Source organism: Pseudophryne corroboree, chromosome 4 (genome assembly GCF_028390025.1).
Source record: "Pseudophryne corroboree isolate aPseCor3 chromosome 4, aPseCor3.hap2, whole genome shotgun sequence".
Classification (NCBI taxonomy): Eukaryota; Metazoa; Chordata; class Amphibia; order Anura; family Myobatrachidae; genus Pseudophryne; species Pseudophryne corroboree.
The window spans coordinates 505,138,651-505,159,295 of record NC_086447.1 but is presented as its reverse complement, the minus strand read 5'-3'; the positions used below and the strand labels follow the sequence as shown (position 1 = coordinate 505,159,295).

The following is a 20,645-nucleotide window of genomic DNA, read 5'->3' as shown; positions in this document are numbered from 1 at the left end:
AAACGTATGATAAGCCACCAGGCCCCGACAAGGCTCCTCTGATGCTGGTGATTCCTAACTCTAGGTCTGGGCCCGGGGTGTAGAACCCCACAATCCGGCAAAGGCCAGCTAACCCCAGGGCAGCACAATGTGAAAAGGAAAAGCGTCAGTATGTGTTAATAAAGGAAAACAAAATCTATATACAAAAATTAATATACTAATGAAAGTGTAATTAAAAGACCAGAAGGATTAATAAATGTGTTAAGGGGGTGCTAAATAAGATCTTGCAGTGTGCTACCCCAAAGCAGCCCAGCCCCACCAATCCAGGGGGAACCGCACCCCAGACTCGCCCCAGGTACTACTAATAATAATAATAACAACAACCCTTCGGGGTAATATAACATAATGCCACATGATAATGGCATCTGAGCAAATGTATCCGAATTGAGAGCTAACTCACCTGAAGATACCCCTGGGATCTCCAAATGGCACTACAGAGACCAGCATAATCTCCAAACACTGGTCCCATCCATGGCCCTCATACTAACAGAACAAAATGTAAGTTGCTCAAATCAATTAGGAAATACAGTTCAAGTGCATGAAAGGGAGGGGGTAGTCTGATTTCTAGCTCAGACTACCCCCTCCCTTTCATGCACCTGAACTGTATTTCCTGATTGATTTGAGCAACTTACATTTTGTTCTGTTAGCTGCATAAAGGGTAGGGTACCCTCGCTACCCCAGATGTAGAGAGCTGAAATGATTATTTAACGCCCGTCAGCAGAAACAAAATGGGTGTGGAAGGGGTGAAAAGAATTGATTACTGCCCATTATCTGCAAATGATCCTCAACAAAGTATTAAAGATGAACTTCATATTTCTGATTATGTTATTTTTTCAAATTACATTTGAGCCATTGAAAAAATTAGACGTGTATAACAATGGTTTCAATTTCTAAACTTTTTTATGTAAAGTCTTTGGCCAACCCCTTGAATTAATGCTGAAAGTCTGCATTTCAATTGCATCGCCATTGTTTCATTTCAAATCAGCTGTGGTGGCTTAAAGAGCCAAAATTAGGAAAATTGTGTCAGTGTCCAAATATATATGGACCTAAGGACCTTATTCAGTAAGGATTGCAAAATTTGCGATTCGCAATTCGGCTGATTATTGAATGACTGTGCATGTGCAGCGTTCGCACTGTGCACATGTGAGCAAATATAGTGACAGTTTGTGATCGCAATTCAGCCGCTATTTGTACACAGCCACTGTATGACTGACAGGAAGCCGGCGTTTCTGGGCGGAACCCTGCCATTTTTTGGGTGTGTCTGAAAAAATGCAAACGTGCCCAGGTGTTTTTAAGGAAGGCCATTGACATCAGCGATGGCCATTTCCAGCTTCTTGTGTCGCAATAATTGTCAATGACTTGCATGGCGCAGATAGAAAAAATCTTCGATGTTCTGGTAATTGCGTATAGTTTTGTGATCAGCCTGCATATTGCGTTGCATTTGCAATTTCTGCAATGGGCGTTTTTTCTAAATTTCTGGGCGGCAACTTTATGATCGCAGAAACTGCTACTTTGCAGAAATTGCATACTGAATAAGGATTTAAATGAACCTACTAAACACCATGATTAGTTATACAGATAGGCCTGACATAATAAAGAGACCATTTAGGTCTCAGTCTATGGCAAGGAAATGACAAGTGCATTTTAGTTTGAGTTGTATTACGTTCTAAAACAACATAAGTCACTTAATTTTACGTCTTTCTTACTAATTCAGGTAAGGACAGTTCTCTTCTAGGTATAATTTAAAGCATTTATCTCAAAGGGTTCACTTTGTTCAGGAGATTTTTTCCAATCAGTTTAGGAGAAGCAGCAGTTTGCGTTTATTTTATATTACTATTTTTTCTACATAATTCACTTTCATTTGTTTTACTTATACATGATTTTTTTAAATTGTAATTTGAACTAAAAGTATAACTTTCTTTATAAAGCTCTTGAAGTGTCTGTTTGTATCTAGAAGATTTTAAAAAATATATTTTTAAAAGTTATTGAAGCCCTAGAAGGTGTAAATTGAAACCAAGACACACTATTCGCCTCTCGCTTGCTAAGGCTACTTTCACCAGACTGATGAGCTGATTTGGTCACTTTTCAGACTGGTCACATTTTTAAAATCAAAGTTAGACATTTATTTTATCATCAGACAATACTACGGGTCACTGTTATTTGACAGCTGAGATGTTCCTCTTTCAAATGAGAGTAATCACGTCTGTAGGAACAAATGTTAGTGAGATATAGAATCTTTTGGAGCCTTTCCCCATTCCTGGGATATTTCATTTTAGTGCTTGGGTCATATGGGAATGGGATGTTCTGTGGTGTCACTATGTATATGGCACTGGCCCGAGCTCTTCTTATAGCTGAGGAAGGAAATAATCACCAATCCAGTGCTTTGAGATCAATTAGTATTTTCTGTACATTACATCATTTAAATCATATAACTGTTCAGTTATTGCTACATTACAACTACTGTTGATCTAATGATAAAGTGGTTACAACAATTGTAAGTTTACATACCGTAGGAGGAACATTGACACCCTCCTATTTCAGCATTGAATCACTGCAGCCATTGGGGGCTCAGGCAGATTTGGTGAATGACACCTGGAAGATAATCATGCTTTTATTTTTTTTATTTTACTTTAGTAAAGTAATTGCTTTCACAAAATTAAATATTGACCTATTTGTTATAACATGAAATGGTTTTTTAAAAAAAAAAACAACAACATTTTGTACTTTTTACGTAGGGTAAGAAGTATTATAACCAAATAAAGATCATTTGTTTTTCTAGGATCTACGATCTGAAGTTCTGAAAATATGTCAGTTTCTGGATGTGAAGCTTGATGACCAAGCAGTAAACAGAATTGTGGAGAAAGCAACATTTAAAAACATGAAAGACGATCCACTAGCTAATTATAAATTTCTTCCAGAGGATATGCTAGACCAGAGTAAAGGAGGCATGCTCCGCAAAGGTTACGTATAAATAAGACAAAAGACTAACATATTAACATATGTGCTGTACTTTACTTTTGGATTTGATACAGTATTCACTTATTTCCTGATGAAACATAAATAGTATCTGCCCATAGCCAACAAATGCAGTAATATGCTAATAATGTAATAAGCCAATGCCACATGAGGCGTCTTGTGTAAATAAATCCTTCCTAGCTTCTTCTGTGATCTGCTGCTGCATCCAATGATGCAGCATCTGATCCCTTGGGATGTAGTTACATTGCCGGCAGTCGAGATCCCGATGGTCAGGATACCGATGCCGGAATCCCGACCACTGACAGCCGGAATCAAGGCAAACAGAGGCTATTCCCACTCGTGGGTGGGAATAGAGCCACCGAGCCTGCAGTGGGTTTCATTGTGCTCGCCCCCCTGCTCGTATTCTAGCAGCTGGGATCCCGGCATCAGTATGCCGGCTGCCAGCAACACATACCCAACGTGAACCCTCTGCATGAACTTCAGTCAACTGAGTAATACTCAGGTTATTCAGGAAGTCAGTGAAATCATTAGATGCAGTCACTCGCCTTGGCATGCCTATATATATATATATATATATATATATATATATATATATAAAAATCCATTGGCAGTCAACACTCTATCAGCTCAGTACAGCGGCTACAGGTGCACATAAAGGCAGCATATAAAAGTCCAAACGAGAAGTGGCACTCTGGATACTTGTGAATGGTCAAAGCAGGTGAATTAAAAGTCAAACATTTTTTTTGTTACCACCACTTCATCAGGACCTCACCAATATACATATCTAACAAGAAACCGCCCCCCCATATAAATACCCAACATAAATCATACTCACCTGTCCCGGAGTGAGTAATCGGGTACAGTCACCACCGTTGGTCCATTAGCCGGACTTCCGGCAGTGTAGGTATGGTAACCAGGGGAACTGCAACAGATGCTTTCCACTAGGCCCGACTTCTGCGTTCCACCAGGGCGCAGGCAGGAAACCAGAACATGGGAAGCCTTCATAGCAACTCCTGGCGACAGGGGAATATATTATAACATTTTAATACATATTATCAAGAATAACACATACACATACAAATACATACAGATAGCAAATAGGACTGGGTAAAATGAGCCACATCGCTGAAGCCAAACTCAATTATACCATCAAAAGTAGCAGAATAATACAAAAGGAAAAACACAAATAAATGATAACATGTTTTAATGTATCTTTTCATTGAGTCCACTAGGGGAAATTGTTCCCAACCTCATAATCCATTTGGATTCCCTAATCAACAGGCTTTTTGCCCTGACATCGCCACGCAGTGACAAGGGAACATGATCAATCATCAAATATTTCAATAATGTCAATGGATGATTAAATTCTTTGAAATGTCTGGCAACTGGTTAATTAATCTTACGCCCTAACAGCACCAGATGTATGGCAGACCTATGTGCTGCCATTCTCTCACTAAACTCATGGGTCGTTTGACCCATGTAGTAAAGACCACATGGGCATACCACTATATATACCACAAAGGTTGAATTTCAGGAAAGAGCATAGCGAATATCATAGGTCTTATTAACATGAGGATGTTTGAAAGACTTGCAGGCAATCATGTGGCTACAAGTAGTACATTATCTATACTTATAAGATAAGTATAATAAGATAATGCAGGGCACTCCTTTCACAATGATTCCGCAACCTCACGCATTATAGTTATCCCGAAACCCGGAAAGGACCCATTGTATTGCTCAAATTATAGACCCATCTCTTTAATAAAGACCGATCTCAATCTTTTTGCTAAGGTATTGGTGTCTCGCCTGAATACTGTGTTGACGTAATTAATAGACCCTGATCAAGTAGGATTTATCCCCGGTTGTCAGGCCTCAGACAACACCAGACGTATTGTTAACTTGATTCACCATATAAACTCATCTAAAACACCAGCGATTGTTTTGGCGCTTGATGCCGAAAAGGCGTTTAATCGCATCTCCTGGCCCTTTTTGTTTTCTACATTATCCACATTTGGCCTTCATGGTCATTTTATTACTGCAGTAGCAGCCCTCTTCCCTAACCCCTCATCTACGGTCTTGACTAATGGATTAAGCTCACCCCGGTTTAATTTAAGGAATGGCACTCGTCAGGGTTGAACTCTCTCACCCCTACTTTTCGCCTTATGTATTGAACGTCTTGCAGCCTGTATAAGACTCAACAATGACATTGGGGGTGTTACTGTGGGGCAGGACTCGTATCAAATATATTTGTTTGCAGATGACATGCTCGTGACTCTCTCTAACCCCTTGATATCTCTTCCTAACTTACAGAAAGAACTACTTTTGTACGGTTCCCTCTCTGGTTATAAAATAAATCATACCAAATCAGAGGCCCTCACGTTTAATGTTTCATCTCATACTAATTTGACTTTGACCTCTACTTTTCCTTTTCTTTGGAGGCCCTCGGCTATCAAATACCTTGGCATATATATTACTAAATCCTATATTAACCTCTATCAGGCTAATTATGTTCCTATAATTAAAACGCTCACATAAGACTTAGATAAATGGGATCGGTTATATATCTCATGGATTGGATGGATTAACACCCTAAAAATGAGCTTCCTCACCCGTATCCTATATCTGTTCTAAACTATCCCGATACTGGTGTCCCGAGTAACATTGATCTCCCTGCAAACAATGTGCCAAAAATTTATTTGGGCTCATCGCAAACCTTGTTTAAGGCGTACCATATTGACCAAGAATACAACCTCAGGCGGTTTGGGTTATCCTAATCTTCAAGCTTATTTCAACACCTGTCAACTTAACCATATAGTGTCCTGACATTCTCCCCGAGGAATCAGAATATGGGTTGATATTGAGAACTCTATATTTCAGGGTATTCCCCTGGACTCCCTTCTGTGGCTCCCCAAGTCCTGCAGACCAGCCTTGGCTTATTCATTCCCCATGATTAAATTCACCCTCGGATTGTGGGGCAAACTCCTCACCAATTATAATCTTTCTTCATACCCCTCACCTCTGTCACCTATCTGGGGTCACCCTGCCTTCCCCCCAGGCTGCGAACAACATATGGCAGATCCATGGCAATCTCGAGGTGTTATGAGATTTATCCATGTTAAAGGCCACTCTGCGGTGACCTCCTTTGGAGATCTTCAAGAATGCCTTGGTATTCCATCCTCGTGTGATTACCATTATATTCAAATTCTTAGCTTTCTTAAATCACAACTTAAAACTACTCTGTTGAGACCACCCAACTCCTTTGAACATATGTGTCTACTTTCAATTGGCAGAAAGGGGAACATCTCGACAATTTATAACTCTATTTTAGCTCCAGATCCTCCTCCTCGTGAACCCCATGAATTAGCCTGGGAATCAGACCTCTCTCATCCTTTAGAAGACGATCAGTGGGAAGAAATTAGATTGCGCACTGCTAGAGCTTCCCTTAGCGTGGCACTTAGGGAGACATGTTATAAAGTTTATACCCGATGGTATCTAGTCCCCTCCAGACTTCATTCCATTTTCCCTGCGATCTTGAATCAATGCTGGAGACTTTGTGGAGAGGAGGGCACCTTTTTCCACATATGGTGGACCTGTCCCTCTATTCGCCCCTTCTGGAATACAGTTGGAGCGCTCATCGCTCAATCTTGCGGGCATAACATTGATCTCTCTCCTGAAATTGCTTTACTTCATACCCCCATACCGTCACTACCCAAAATTCAAGATAAGCTTATTATGCAATTCTGCATGGCGGCTACATCTCTGATTGCTAAATGCTGGAAGGATCACAAACCACCCTCCAAGGCATTACTTGTGACTAAGATTAATTATATTGCTAATATAGAATATATTACTAGTCTACAGAATAATACAGTGTCCCAATTCCATAACATCTGGTCCCCGTGGTACCTCGCGCGTTCTTTATTCTTACCTGGATTCTGCTAATACCCTTGCTTATGCTCACAACCAACCTCCCGATTCCTTATCTGTAACTTTCTCAACTCCCTCTTTTTATCATTACACTTTTTCTTTTTCTTCCCTTATCCTTTTTATTTTTACCAATTTCTATCTCGGTTTTGGTATAGATTATATACTATAATTGAAAAACAAAAAGAGATTGATCACACACTTGTTTGAATTTACACAGGTTGTATGCTGCTATCCTCTGATAGTTTACATTTTCATGGAACTATATATTTCATTCTGCTAATATTTGAAAATGTCTTTATGTCATAACTCTATAACGCTATATGAGTGAGTTTTTATCTGCAAGTTCATTATCTTGACCTGTACCTGAATATGTGTAACATTGCGATGGTTGTTGATCATTCTCAATAAAAACACTAACTTAAAAAAAAAAAGGGGTCATAATCTATGGGATAGACTGGTGCGGGAGGACATTACAGCTAAAAAAAAATCTAGTCATAGCAATGTATATGTTAAACCACCAGGCTGCTATAAGTGTAGCCAATGTACTACTTGTAGCCACATGATTGCCTGCAGCACATAGGTCTGCCATACATTTGGTGCTGTTAGGTCGTAAGATTAATCAACCAGTTGCCAGACATTTCAAAGAATTTAATCATCCATTGACATCATTGAAATATTTTATGATTGATCATGTACCCTTGTCACTGCGTGGCGGTGTCAGGGCAAAAAGCCTGTTGATTAAGGAATCCAAATGGATTATGAGGTTGGGAACAATTTTCCCTAATGGACTTAATGAAAAGATAAATTAAAACATGTTACAATTTATTTGGGTTTTTCCTTTTGTATTATTCTGCTACTTTTGATGGTATAAGGTGAGTATGATTTATGTCAGGTATTTATATGGGGGTGTTTGTCATGTTAGATATGTATGTTGGTGAGGTCCTGATGAAGGGGTGGTAACCCCGAAAACGTTTGACTTTTAATTCACCTGCTTTGACAATTCACAAGTCTCCTGAGTGCCATTTCTCGTTTGGACATATATATATATATATATATGGACAAGACAGCACTCAGGGGTGGTGCAGCATATCGCAGCAGGGCCTGGAAATGCTTCCCGAAATGTACTGACCACTTCCAGTTCCATATGGGCAAGTAATTTCCTTCAAAGACTGATGATGTGGAGGTGAAACTGACCACATTTGAGAGGATGGCTGAGCGGGAGAGTTGGCCTGCTGGGACCCTTTCTTCAGACAAGCCTCAAAAACCTTATTTTGATTTAAGCACTGCAGATGCTTTGCTAGAAAGAGGGGTAGGGGCTCTGCGCTCTGTTAAGAAGCTTGTGTGACCGTTGCTGCTGTGAGGAAAAAAGGTATACTCCTAAAAATACCTAAATAGTTTCTATATAGGAAACTGCAACCATATGTACTCAAATGAATCCTCTAGCGCAAAATCAATAAGCAGTTATACACTGATAATAAAAAATATTCTATTTATTTTCAATAATTTTGTAGTAAAAGTTAACAGGCAGGTTAGTCTTTAATAATGAATGATATATATATATCTGTCTAATAGCCTAATACCGGTATACATACATGTAGGACAAACATTCAACATAAAAGAATAGGGATGAAATAATAATTAGTATGATTTCAATGTGGTTACAAAAATTGTATGCCTTTTGGGTGGGAATACGCCAAGAGGGTGTTTTACTTCTCACCCCTTCTGGTATTGTTTTTATTTTAAGTCAAGTTCATTCAATGTGTAACAGTCTTTTATCGTGTATTTTACACACAGTCCAGGGAGATTTTTCCAATTGTGATATTTCTTGCAAATTCCAAATTTCATTTTGGGGTTGTGGATTGGAGGTAAATATCTTAGTTCCGCAAAGGTGAGGTGTCTTCCGGCAGACCAAATCAGCTCCTTTATCAACGCGTTTCGCCCCTGATGTGGGGCTTCCTCAGGATCAATGGAGTGTTCTTCCCTCATCTTAGATCCTAGGACTTCTGGTTTCCGCTATTGGCCGTGATGATACATTTCCAGATCCGGCTGCGATGATGCCTTTCCGGATCCAGTTGGCGGAAATGATTCTCTGGTGCCCGTATGGTTGGCACTCGCTGGCCGCTTCCTCTGCTGGACTTCGCCACTAATGACTGCGGTGATGTATTTCTGGTAACGGTTTGGCGGTAAGAGTCTTTTGATGCCCGTATGGTTGGCACTCACTAGCCACTCCTTCCGGTTTTTAATTTCCTCTTCCAGTTGGTGGCTTTCCAGTATCTGGTCCCGCATGGTTGTCATCAGTGGCCCGCTTCCTGGAATGTGCTTCCTCTTCCAGATGGCAGTCTGACACATGATTGTCATATGTGGCTTTCTTCTTACAAGGCAATTCCTTTTCCGGATGGCAGTTTGACATGCGATTGGCAATTTATCATAATCTGTTATATAGGGAACTCTTAATTAGTTTAATGAGGGTATGATTCTAAAATGAAATTGTTCTTTTAGAAGAAATTTAAAAGGTCTATACATGTATTAAAGAGTTCAGTACATGAATAATTATTCTAAAAAAATTGTTAATTAACAAGTGAGAATAAACAGGTAATTAAAAGTAAGAATAAACACATACACAGACATACAATACAAAACACCTATAATAAAACCCTTCTTTTGTCTTCTTAGTATTAAAATTAGTAATTTATTAGTGGTTTTATTTTTAGTTTTTATTTTTATTTCTCTTTCCTTTACTTGGAGTTCTCCTTACTATCTTCTTTATCTTATATTGTGTTTTTATTCCATTTTTACTCCGTTCTTTATTTCTCAATAGTCATCTCTGTTCATCTTCAAAGGAATGGGGCGAGTTCGAAGTCTACATTGAGACCGTTTGGTGTTAGAGTGTCTATATTGTAGATCATTTTTGTCTCTTCCTTAACTAGTAGTTGATCATTATCTCCTCCTCTCCAGGTGGCTTAAATTTTTTTTTTTTGCAAAATGACTCGGAATGCTGTGATTGTCTTTTCTATTTTTGATATTGCACATATGTTCTTGAATGCGCGTCTGAAGCTTCCGTTTTGTTTTTCCTATATACTGTAGCCCGCAAGGGCATTGTAAGGGATATATTACTCCTTTTGTATGATACGTGATCTTATCTCGGATCTTGAAAGTTTTTCAATTCGTCGTAGATGTTATTTTTTATTCCTTTTAGACTTTTATTCTTTGTACTTTTCTTGCAGACTGTACACATCCCGCATCTATAAAAATCTCCCAAATTGGAATTTATCCAGGTGTCTTTGTTCTTTTCCTTACCATCATCCTTCAGATGGCTCTTAACTAAGGTGGTTCTAATGGTTGAATGTTCGATGAGTTGAATGTTTTTTATTGCAAGTTTGAAAGTCCTGAATTTAAATCTAATACTGAACCCTCAACAACTGTTCCACCTGAAGTTGGGATCTGTCCTCGAGGACTGAGGTGGACCAGGTGCAGGTGGTTAAGCTTTTCAGACAAAAGCACAATAAGGCTTCTGGCCCAGATGGTGTATCTAAATATGTCCTGAAGTTTTGCACTTAGCACCTGGCCCCTGATTTTATGCGGATCTTTAACCACTTAACTGGCATGGTCAGTTTACATGCGATCGCACCGCCCCACTGTGTACCCCAGATTTTGATGAGGAGATCCATTCTGCCGTTTTGCATAATATAATATTTAAATATAAAAAAAACTTTTTAAAGTATATTAAATTTAAAAAAAAACAGGTACAGATTTGATGAGAAAAAATTGTCAGTTAAGTGGTTAATAGATGCTTGGAACTGTGTGTGGTCCTTTCATGATTTAAGTGTACCACTATTGTCCCTATACCTAAGAAATCTGAATACTTATTGCTGAATCACTTGAAAGTGATGGCAGGTCCTTGTTTGGAAAGCTTGCAGTTTGTGTTTCGGGCGAATAGGTCAATTGAAATTGCGGTTAATATGGGGCTACATTACATCTTGCAGCATGTTGACCTGTCTGGTACTTATGCGAGTGTCCTGTTCATTGACTTTAGCTCAGCATTTAATACGATCATCCCAGCGATACTGTTCTCCAAATTGTTATATTTGGGGGTTCTGGTATCTATCTACGAATGGATAGTTTTCTTTTTTAACAGACAGGAAACAATATGTGAAAGCAGGTACAGTAAGGTTACATTGAGTGTTCTTAGGATCAGCACAGTGGCCCTCAAGAGTGTGTCTTCTCACCTATGCTCTTCTCTTTGTATACCAATGATTATGTGGCTGGTGAGCAATCCATGACATTTTTGAAATTTTGTGGATGAAACCACTGTCATTGGTCTGATTAAAGACAGGGATGAGTCAACATATTTAAAAGAAGTGGTTCTGCAGGAGCAATTAGAAGCTAAACCCTCTTACAATGGTTGAAATGGTTGTGGATTTTAGAAGGGGCTTGGTTTCTATGCCCCCAGTTGTGATCGATGGCAATGTTGTGTCTATGGTTGACTCTTTTAAGTTTCTGGGGTCCACAATTGCACGAGATCTTAAGTGGGGTCCCAATACTGATGCTACTGTTAAAAAGGCTCAGCAGAGATTGTACTTTTTGTGTCAGCTGAAAAAGTTCACTCTTTCCAGAGATGTGCTGACTTTTTTATTCTGCTATAATTGAGTCTGTATAGCTTGGTTTTGTTTAGCTACAGAACATGACAGGCTTAGGCATCAAAGGGGTTGTTAGAACAGCAGAAAGGATTATTGGGGCTGATCGTCCATCTGTTCAGGAGTTGTATTTGTCTTTGGTGAAGAAACTGGTAACTAATATTATAAGGGATCAGTAGCATCCTGGCTGTTCCCTGTTCCAAATGCTTCTGCATTATGTAGTATAGAGCACTGCCTGTAAAAAACACTAGACATTGGATTTGTTTTTTTTCCGCAAGTGGTTCGCTTGCTCAACACTTGAAAAAAAGAGTCTAGTTCTGCATCAGTTTTTATCTATAAGAGGGTGCTGTTTTACGTTTTGGGGTAAATTTTTATCTATTATAGTATGTATTGTGAATGTTAATATGTGTGTGTGTGTGTGTGTGTGTGTGTGTGTGTGTGTGTGTGTGTGTGTGTGTGTGTTTTCTGGCATGCAGTTGACTGGAGACAAATTCCGGGTACATGAAGCTGTACTTGGCTAATAAAAATTCTGATTCTGAAAGATGAGTTGGTAAATGCCAGCGAATAACTGTAGGTGTAACTTGCATACATGGTGACACCCACCATTATAATACAGCTGAAAGTGAATATTGAGACCCCTTGTGGTTAATATGGAAATGGTTTCTTCATTAGTACATAGTTCAATACTAGTATGAAAAAGACAATGGCGCTTAGTGGGATAAAGCTGCCTAGATGTTTTAAGGTGAAACCCAAACACCTATAAAACACAGAAAAATAAGCAATGATAATAACACCTCAGGCGCTACCACATAGATTTCAGATGTAGTGATCTTATATTCAATGTCCAATCTTCTCAAAAATAATTGTCCTTAATCAGAAATTGAACTCCAAAATTAAACTTCCTCCTTCACAAGAAAATTGGAAATTGATTGTAGAGTTTTCTCAATCCACATATATAAAAGAAGGAGGAAAATATGGTGCAATACTGTTTTCAGATAAAGATATTTTAATTTATATCACAATTAAAATTGTACTCTCCATAAAAGAATTAAAGCACTTCTTCACAAGACATTGCTTCAATAGAATAAAAGGCGTACTGTGTTTAGCTCCTGGCAAGGAGCAATAGAGTGAGTAAATTACATTGCACATATGGCAGGTAATATAATCCATTTATAAGGAATAAGGAATATGAAGTCATGGATTTTATTACCTGCCATACGTGCAATATAATTTACCTGATAGAATGTATGTGCGGCGTGATTTATATAGGACGCACTTCCAGGGTATTGAAAACACGCATGGGTGTATAAAAAAAGGTCTAGAGTGCCATTATTTATCAAACCATTTTAAAAACACTGATAATTGGTGTACTAAAGGTATTAAGTGGTTTATGGGAATACAACAGGTTAAAATTAACTGGAAAGAGAGAGATCAAGAGGGAATGTTGGCAAGAGCTGAGATGATGTGTATTTATATGTTGGGGACCATCGTTCCCGATGGACTCAACAAAGTTGGAAATCACGTGGTTCTTGTAATTAGAATTTCTTCCCTTGCTTATTTATTAGTTAATACCATTGATTAATATAATTTTTTATAAAGTAACACCATTTTAACATTATTTTATTTACACAAGTGAAATATCATTATGTCATGCTAAACGGTAATATTGTGGAACGCGGAAATGAGGTTTGGAATGCAAAAGGCTGGAGTAGGCGGGATGTTTCTGGTAATAGAGTATACGTAATTCTGACTCGCTGAATGAGGAAGCGGAAATGATGTTCCATGTTACGCAGGCCGTGTCCGACGGAACACATCGACTAGTGAGGAAGCGGAAATAAAGTCCCGTGAAGCGCGGGCTACGTCCGGCGGAATGCACGGATTAGGGTGGAAGTGATGTCATGTGGAACGCATGACACACTTCCTATTGGACGCATGTGGAACACACAGCGCACAGATAGCAATCTGCACTATTTTACTACAATATATGATGGGGTTTACAATAAATAACATTAATGATATAAGGTGAATTGCTCCATGAGGGATAACTTTGAAACAATTTGATTTATCGTTTTTTGGATGGTTTTAAATAGTATTAAGAAACAGGAAGTGACCGTTGTATTAAGTGATATTGGCTATATGTAACAGTTTTTTTTTTTTTTAAAGATAATTTCTGTATACGTATCTATGTTTTAAATGTATTGGATGAAGTGATCATTATATATTTTATATGAAATGTATAAAAATATAGGTTTATTGGGGAAGGTCAAGGAAGCACTTCCGGGTCAATTTTGGGTATAAATGTGGATGCATTCAGGTGAGGGCTATACTGCCCTGAGAAAGAGTTGGGAACAACTCGAAACACGTTGGTGGCATTCTTGTGGTTTATTCACCTGCATCCTTGAAAGCCTACTGTGTGTTGACTGCTGGCGACTTGCTTGGAGGAAGACGATACCAAATTGTGTAAGGTTATAAATACGGAGGGAGATGCTGAGTCTCTTCAGAATGACTTAACTAAACTGGAAGCATGGGCAGCAAAATGAAGAATGAGAATCAACACAGACAAGTGTAAGGTAATGTACTGTGGGGGCAAGACCAAAAATTACACATACATACTAAATGGGGTAATATTAGGGGATTCTTTACTGGAAAAAGACTTAGGGGTTCACATAGATAACAAATTAAGCAGCAGTACCCAAAGTAGGAGCGCAGCAAAGAAGGCTAATAAGATATTAGCATGCATAAAATGGGGAATTGATGCAATGTATTATACTCCCATTATATAAATCACTAGTGAGGCCACATCTTGAATACTGTGTGAAATTTTGAGCACTATACTACAAAAAGGATATCCTGGAGCTAGAAAAGGTTCAGAGGTGGGCGACCAAACTAATCAAGGGCATGGAGACGCTGGAATACGAGGAAAGGCTTGCAAGGCTAGGCATGTTTACATTGGAAAAGAGGAGACTAAGAGGGGACATGATCAACATCTACAAATATATAAGGGGTCAATACACAGAGCTTGGGAGGAAACTGTTTTCTATAAGATCAGCACAGAGAACATAAGGTCACTGGTTTAGTTTAGAGTAGAGGAGTTTCCGCACATTGAGGCGAAAAGGTTTTTTCACAGTAAGACCAATATGTGTTTGGAATTCCCTGCCTGAGAGAGTAGTAACTGCAGACTCAGTCAACACCTTTAAGAATGGAAAAAAGAGCAGGGATCAGTTATTCCGGGTGCACTCCATCCCAATCATACACCTGTGGTATTACAATTGACGAGTTTATTATTTGACATTTATATTGATTAGTACACTGCCAATACCCATATGGAATGAATATACTTTATTTGGTATCACATATGAAGTATTATTATGACCTATTACAAGGTCATAAAAAGCGAAATATATAAAAACACAAAAAATAGAAATAAAAAGTGATGGGACAAAAATAGACAAAAAAAGAAAAAAGAGTTACCGTATATACTTGAGTATAAGCCGACTTTTTCAGCACTTTTTTTGTGCTGAAAAAGCCCCCTCGGCTTATACTCGAGTTAGTGCAGGGAACACGGAGGGCAGTGCAGTGCAGTGTGAAGGAGGGACACGGAGGGCACAGCACGCGCCTTTCCTGTGTCCCTCCTGCTTCTCCGTCAGTAGCGGCGGGTCTATTTAAGGAAGTACCCGTCCGTGAGCTCTGATTGGCTCACGAACCGGCACTTCATTTAACAGACCTGCCGCAGCCGCCGTAGACACAGGAGGGACACAGGAGAGGCGAGCGCTGTGCCCTCCGTGTCCCTCCTTTACAAGACAGCACGGGAGCGGCGGAAGGTAAGTAACTGGCACTGGGGGAGCATATTTGGCACTTAGGGGGAGCACATATCTGGCACTGACGGGGCATATCTGGCACTGAGGGGGCATATCTGGCACTGAGGGGGCATATCTGGCACTATGAGGGCATATCTGGCACTGAGGGGGCATATCTGGCACTATGAGGGCATATCTGGCACTGAGGGGGCATATCTGGCACTATGAGGGCATATCTGGCACTGAGGGGGCATATCTGGCACTGAGGGGGCATATCTGGCAGTGTGAGTGCATATCTGGCCCTGTGGGGGCATATCTGGCAGTGTGAGGGCTGTGTACGGCTAGAGCTGCATTTCCCACCCTAGGCTTATACTCGAGTCAATAAGTTTTCCCAGGTTTTTGTGGTAAAATTAGGTGCCTCGGCTTATATTCGGGTTGACTTATACTCAAGTATATACGGTAATTTTCTGTCACAGTGAAAAATAATAATGGATATTAAAAACAAAGCCGTGTGTTGTCTTTCATTGTTTAAGTATATGAATTCTATCTTGTGGTATATATTCCACTGTACGTGTGTTCTAATTTAGTTCTCAAAAATGAATCTGTATATTGGTAGTAAACAATCCACCTGTCAAAGTTCCCTAGTATGATAAACCAGTCACAAACCTTCTCAAGTAGCACAATTTAATTTAAGCACGCTCAGGCGTTATTATGGGATAAATCACCTGTTTAAGGAAAATAATTCCTACAGATTGTACAGTGCCTGAGCTAGACTATAGTTATTTTATTAAATTAAATAGTGCAGTTATGGTCAATAATATCCATGCAATTATCCACATTTATCAAAAGTGATGTAATGATACACATGTAATTGATAGAAGGCAAGCCTTCTACTTGTGTCAGAATTGTATCAATGCACCTCTAGGGATTAGCCATCTCTTTTAATGAGAAGATCCCCTTGAGTAAGGAATGTATTGTGCTTTACTGCACATTGTACTAATATACTGAGGCTTATGTAACACATATACTAAGGGACTAAAAAGCCCCTTAAAAAGGGTGCACAGATTATATTTGCAGATAATATGGCACTTATAAGGTGCACTGAATATTCTATATTTAGTATACTATAATGATATCCCCCTATATAGTCGCTGGAGGTATTCAGCTACAAGCGTGACATTTATTGCTTCAGTCCAGATAGATCACCATTCATAGTGCTTGAATAAATTAACCTTGGCTGTGTGTCATGGACTATTGATCTCACTTCATAAGCGCAATTTAGTTTGAGTAAACCATGTATCCTAGGATAGCCAAATATATCATGCTTAATGCCCCAGTGCTTGAATTGTTATATGTGGTGGGCATATATACTGATATAGAGATATAAGACACACTTGTATTATTTGGTATTCTGATCTACAAGTATAATGTGTCAAGGATACCAGAATAAATCATGATATGTCCTCACACAGCAAGCACGCAACACTGTCTATGCTGTGAAATGCCTTGCAGATGTAACTGTGCCACAGCTCCTATCTGCACCTAACAGTGCCCTCAGAATCTCACAGTGCCGTGCTAGTAATAACTGCACCCAGATACATATATTATCAGTAAAATATCAGGTATGACAGTGGATTGATTATTCACACATACATATAATAAAACATTGATTTATATGAACAGCGCACGGCTACTCCCAATTAGTGCCCTGACGAAGCTCTAATATGGAGCGAAATGCGCATTGGGAGTAGCCGTGCGCTGTTCATATAAATCAATGTTTTATTAAATGTATGTGTGAATAATCAATCCACCGTCATACTTGATATTTTACTGATAATATATGTATCTGGGTGCAGTTATTACTAGCACGGCACTGTGAGATTCTGAGGGCACATTCCTTAATGTGTATCCAGATATTGCTTAAATCCTCCCGCTGGGACAATGATGTAATTTTATATTATATTCAGTGTCACTGAAAAATTAGGCATGCTGTAATTGTGTTTGGAGCACTACAGGCTTACCGGTCAGTTAATCTCCTATCCAGGAGTGCTAAGATCGGCTAAATTGGAAGTTCTAACAGGCGTCCCCGTCCAAAGCCTGTGGCTAATGTATATATAATTAGGCTCTTTATACAGTGATGGATTTAATAGCATGATCCACAGTTAAAATTGGTGAACGTTCAAGCTGTAGTAAAGCTGTATACACAACTGTATCTCACCAAGCGGCTGCACCTTCCACCAGGCGTTTGTCTCCATCCTATAGAGCACACAGCTGCTTCACTGGTGCTGGGGATCTTACGGCCTGCCTCCCAGTGTCAGAGGCGTCACTAGGGTTAGTGTCACCCGGTGTGGTAACTCATGGTGTCACCCCCCCATGGACCTTCTCCCATATCACACCACACACAATCCTTAGAAATGTTTTTGTACTAGTTTTACTTGTAAGTCATAATTCCTGTATATCACTGAATGCGATGGCAATAGTAGTGACATAGGACCCTATTTAGGTTGGTTTGCATATTCTGCTTAAAAGCAGAATCTGCAATCGTTTCTGTAGCATGCTGGGGTCCGTCCAGGATGCTAATTGGCATCCAGCGATGCGATTTCAATTATTTTGCGATCACATCGCTGAAGCAGATACGAAGGATGACCCCCTGCAGACGTAGCAAGGCTGCGTATGCAGGCAATGCACCGCCATTTTTTCGGGTTGCAGTGGGTGCGTGTGATGTCACATAGCCGCCCCAAAAAAGCTCTGATCCCCTTTCCCAACCACACCCTGCTACGCCGGCCCCCAATGAAAGTGCAGTCCCTCAGGGATGCGACCGCACTTTGATTGCATGCTCACTGTCAGCGTGGCGCATTTTAGCAATTTTATTGCTAAAATTAAATGCAACCAGAATAATGTCCATAATTGAGTATGAGCCGAAATTCACATTATACAACACAGAATGAGCCGAAATTCACATCATAGAACACAGATTGATCCGAAATTCACATAATAGCACACTGAATGAGCCGAAATTCACATTATAGCACACTGAATGATCCGAAATTCATATTGTAGCACACTGAATGAGCCGAAATTCACATCATAGAACACAGAATGATCCAAAATTCACATTATAGCACACTGAATGATCCGAAATTCACATTGTAGCACTCTGAATGATCCGAAATTCACATTGTAGCACACTGAATGAGCCGAAATTCACATTGTAGCACACTGAATGATCCGAAATTCACATTGTAGCACTCTGAATGATCCGAAATTCACCTTGTAACACACTGAATGAGCCGAAATTCACATTGTAACACACTGAATGAACCGAAACTCACATTGTAGCACACTGAATGAGCCGAAATTCACATTATAGCACACTGAATGAGCCGAAACTCACATTGTTGCACACTGAATGAGCCGAAACTCACATTGTAGCACACTGAATGAGCCGAAATTCACATTGTTGCACACTGAATGATCCAAAATTCACATTATAGCACACTGAATGAGCCGAAACTCACATTGTAGCACACTGAATGAGCTGACATTCACATTGTAACACACTGAATGATCCGAAATTCACATTGTAGCACTCTGAATGAGCCGAAATTCACATTGTAACACACTGAATGATCCGAAATTCACATTATAGCACACTGAATGAGCCGAAACTAACATTGTAGCACACTGACTGAGCCAAAATTCACATTAAAGCACACAGTATTATCCAAAATTCAGGGACAGGGAGAGTGACAGCAGGGACAGTGACAGAGGGACAGTGACAGCAGGGACAGTGACAGAGGTGCAGTGACAGAGGTGCAGTGACAGCGGTGACAGCAGGGACAGTGACAGAGGTATAGTGACGGCAGGGACAGTGACAGAGGTATACTGACAGCAGGGACAGTGACAGAGGTGCAGTGACAGAGGGACAGTGACAGCGGTGACAGCAGGGACAGTGACAGAGGTATAGTGACAGCAGGGACAGTGACAGAGGTATACTGACAGCAGGGACAGTGACAGAGGTGCAGTGACAGAGGGACAGTGACAGCGGTGACAGCAGGGACAGTGACAGAGGTATAGTGACAGCAGGGACAGTGACAGAGGTATAGTGACAGCAGGGACAGTGACAGAGGTGCAGTGACAGAGGGACAGTGACAGCGGTGACAGCAGGGACAGTGACAGAGGTATAGTGACAGCAGGGACCGTGACAGCAGGGACAGTGACAGAGGTATAGTGACAGCAGGGACAGTGACAGAGGTATAGTGACAGCAGGGACAGTGAGAGGTATAGTGACAGCAGGGACAGTGAGAGGTATAGTGACAGCAGGGACAGTGACAGAGGTATACTGACAGCAGGGACAGTGACAGAGGTGCAGTGACAGAGGGACAGTGACAGCGGTGACAGCAGGGACAGTGACAGCAGGGACCGTGACAGCAGGGACAGTGAGAGGTATAGTGACAGCAGGGACAGTGACAGCAGGGACAGTGACTGAAGTATAGTGACAGAGGTACAGTGACAGCAGGGAAAGTGAGTGACAGCAGTGACAGGGACATAGGGAAGCAGGGTAAGTACCTGAGCAGCGGAGGGGGGTGTAGTAGGCGGCCCTAGGCAGCGGAGGAAGTGGGCTGCGGTGTGCAGAACGTGGCCGGCGGCAGTGAGGAGAATGGCAAGCTGCAAGCGGTGCCGGCGCGCAAGATGACGTCATGAGGAGTGACGTACAGCGACCGGCATCCTGGCTGAGGAGACTGTCAGGAACCGCCAGTACGGACCCGGCGGCGGCGGTATTCAGGCAGCGATTTGAGTCAGCAGGGGGATGCGATCATAACAAGAGGATGCCGCGGCACAGTTATGATCGTGCAACCCCCCCCCTCCCCCCCCGAGCAGGTGCATGTGCGCCGCGGCTGGGTCCGTGCTTTCTGACACATTGTCAGTGTAATGGTAGGAATGCGACAGGTGTGAGGTGTGCGGCTCTTGTTTGCTGTCACCCCACTGAAGGGTGACACCCGGGTGCGGGCCGCACCCCCCGCACCCGCCTCATGACGCCACTGCCCAGTGTTAATATTGCACAAGCCGCATTAGCGGTTTCAGCTGCTTTTGTCAGATAGAACGGCGGCTATGCTTTCGGCTGGGCACTTGTCTCCGTCCCACAGGATAACACCGGTGCTTCACCGGCGCTATGGGACTTGTATGCCGCCTCCAAATACTAGTGTCCACACATGCAGGGGTCTCTCTTGATGCGTTTCTCAGCCTATTGTCAATGGCTGTTTCATGAGAT

General features: G+C 40.8%; 2 protein-coding genes across 6 annotated transcripts in view; both read left to right on the top strand.

The window, feature by feature from the left end:
* LOC134909856 (amine sulfotransferase-like) overlaps window positions 1–20,645 on the top strand; it is a 455,842-nt gene that overhangs the window by 116,450 nt on the left and 318,747 nt on the right. The gene's annotated exons all lie outside the window — the stretch shown is intronic.
* Window positions 1–20,645, top strand: part of LOC134909858 (amine sulfotransferase-like) — a 65,761-nt gene that overhangs the window by 34,457 nt on the left and 10,659 nt on the right. Inside the window, exon 4 of the mRNA XM_063917187.1 lies at window positions 2,819–2,999. Coding sequence (XP_063773257.1) covers window positions 2,819–2,999 — 181 coding nt within the window. The remainder of the gene's footprint in view (window positions 1–2,818; window positions 3,000–20,645) is intronic.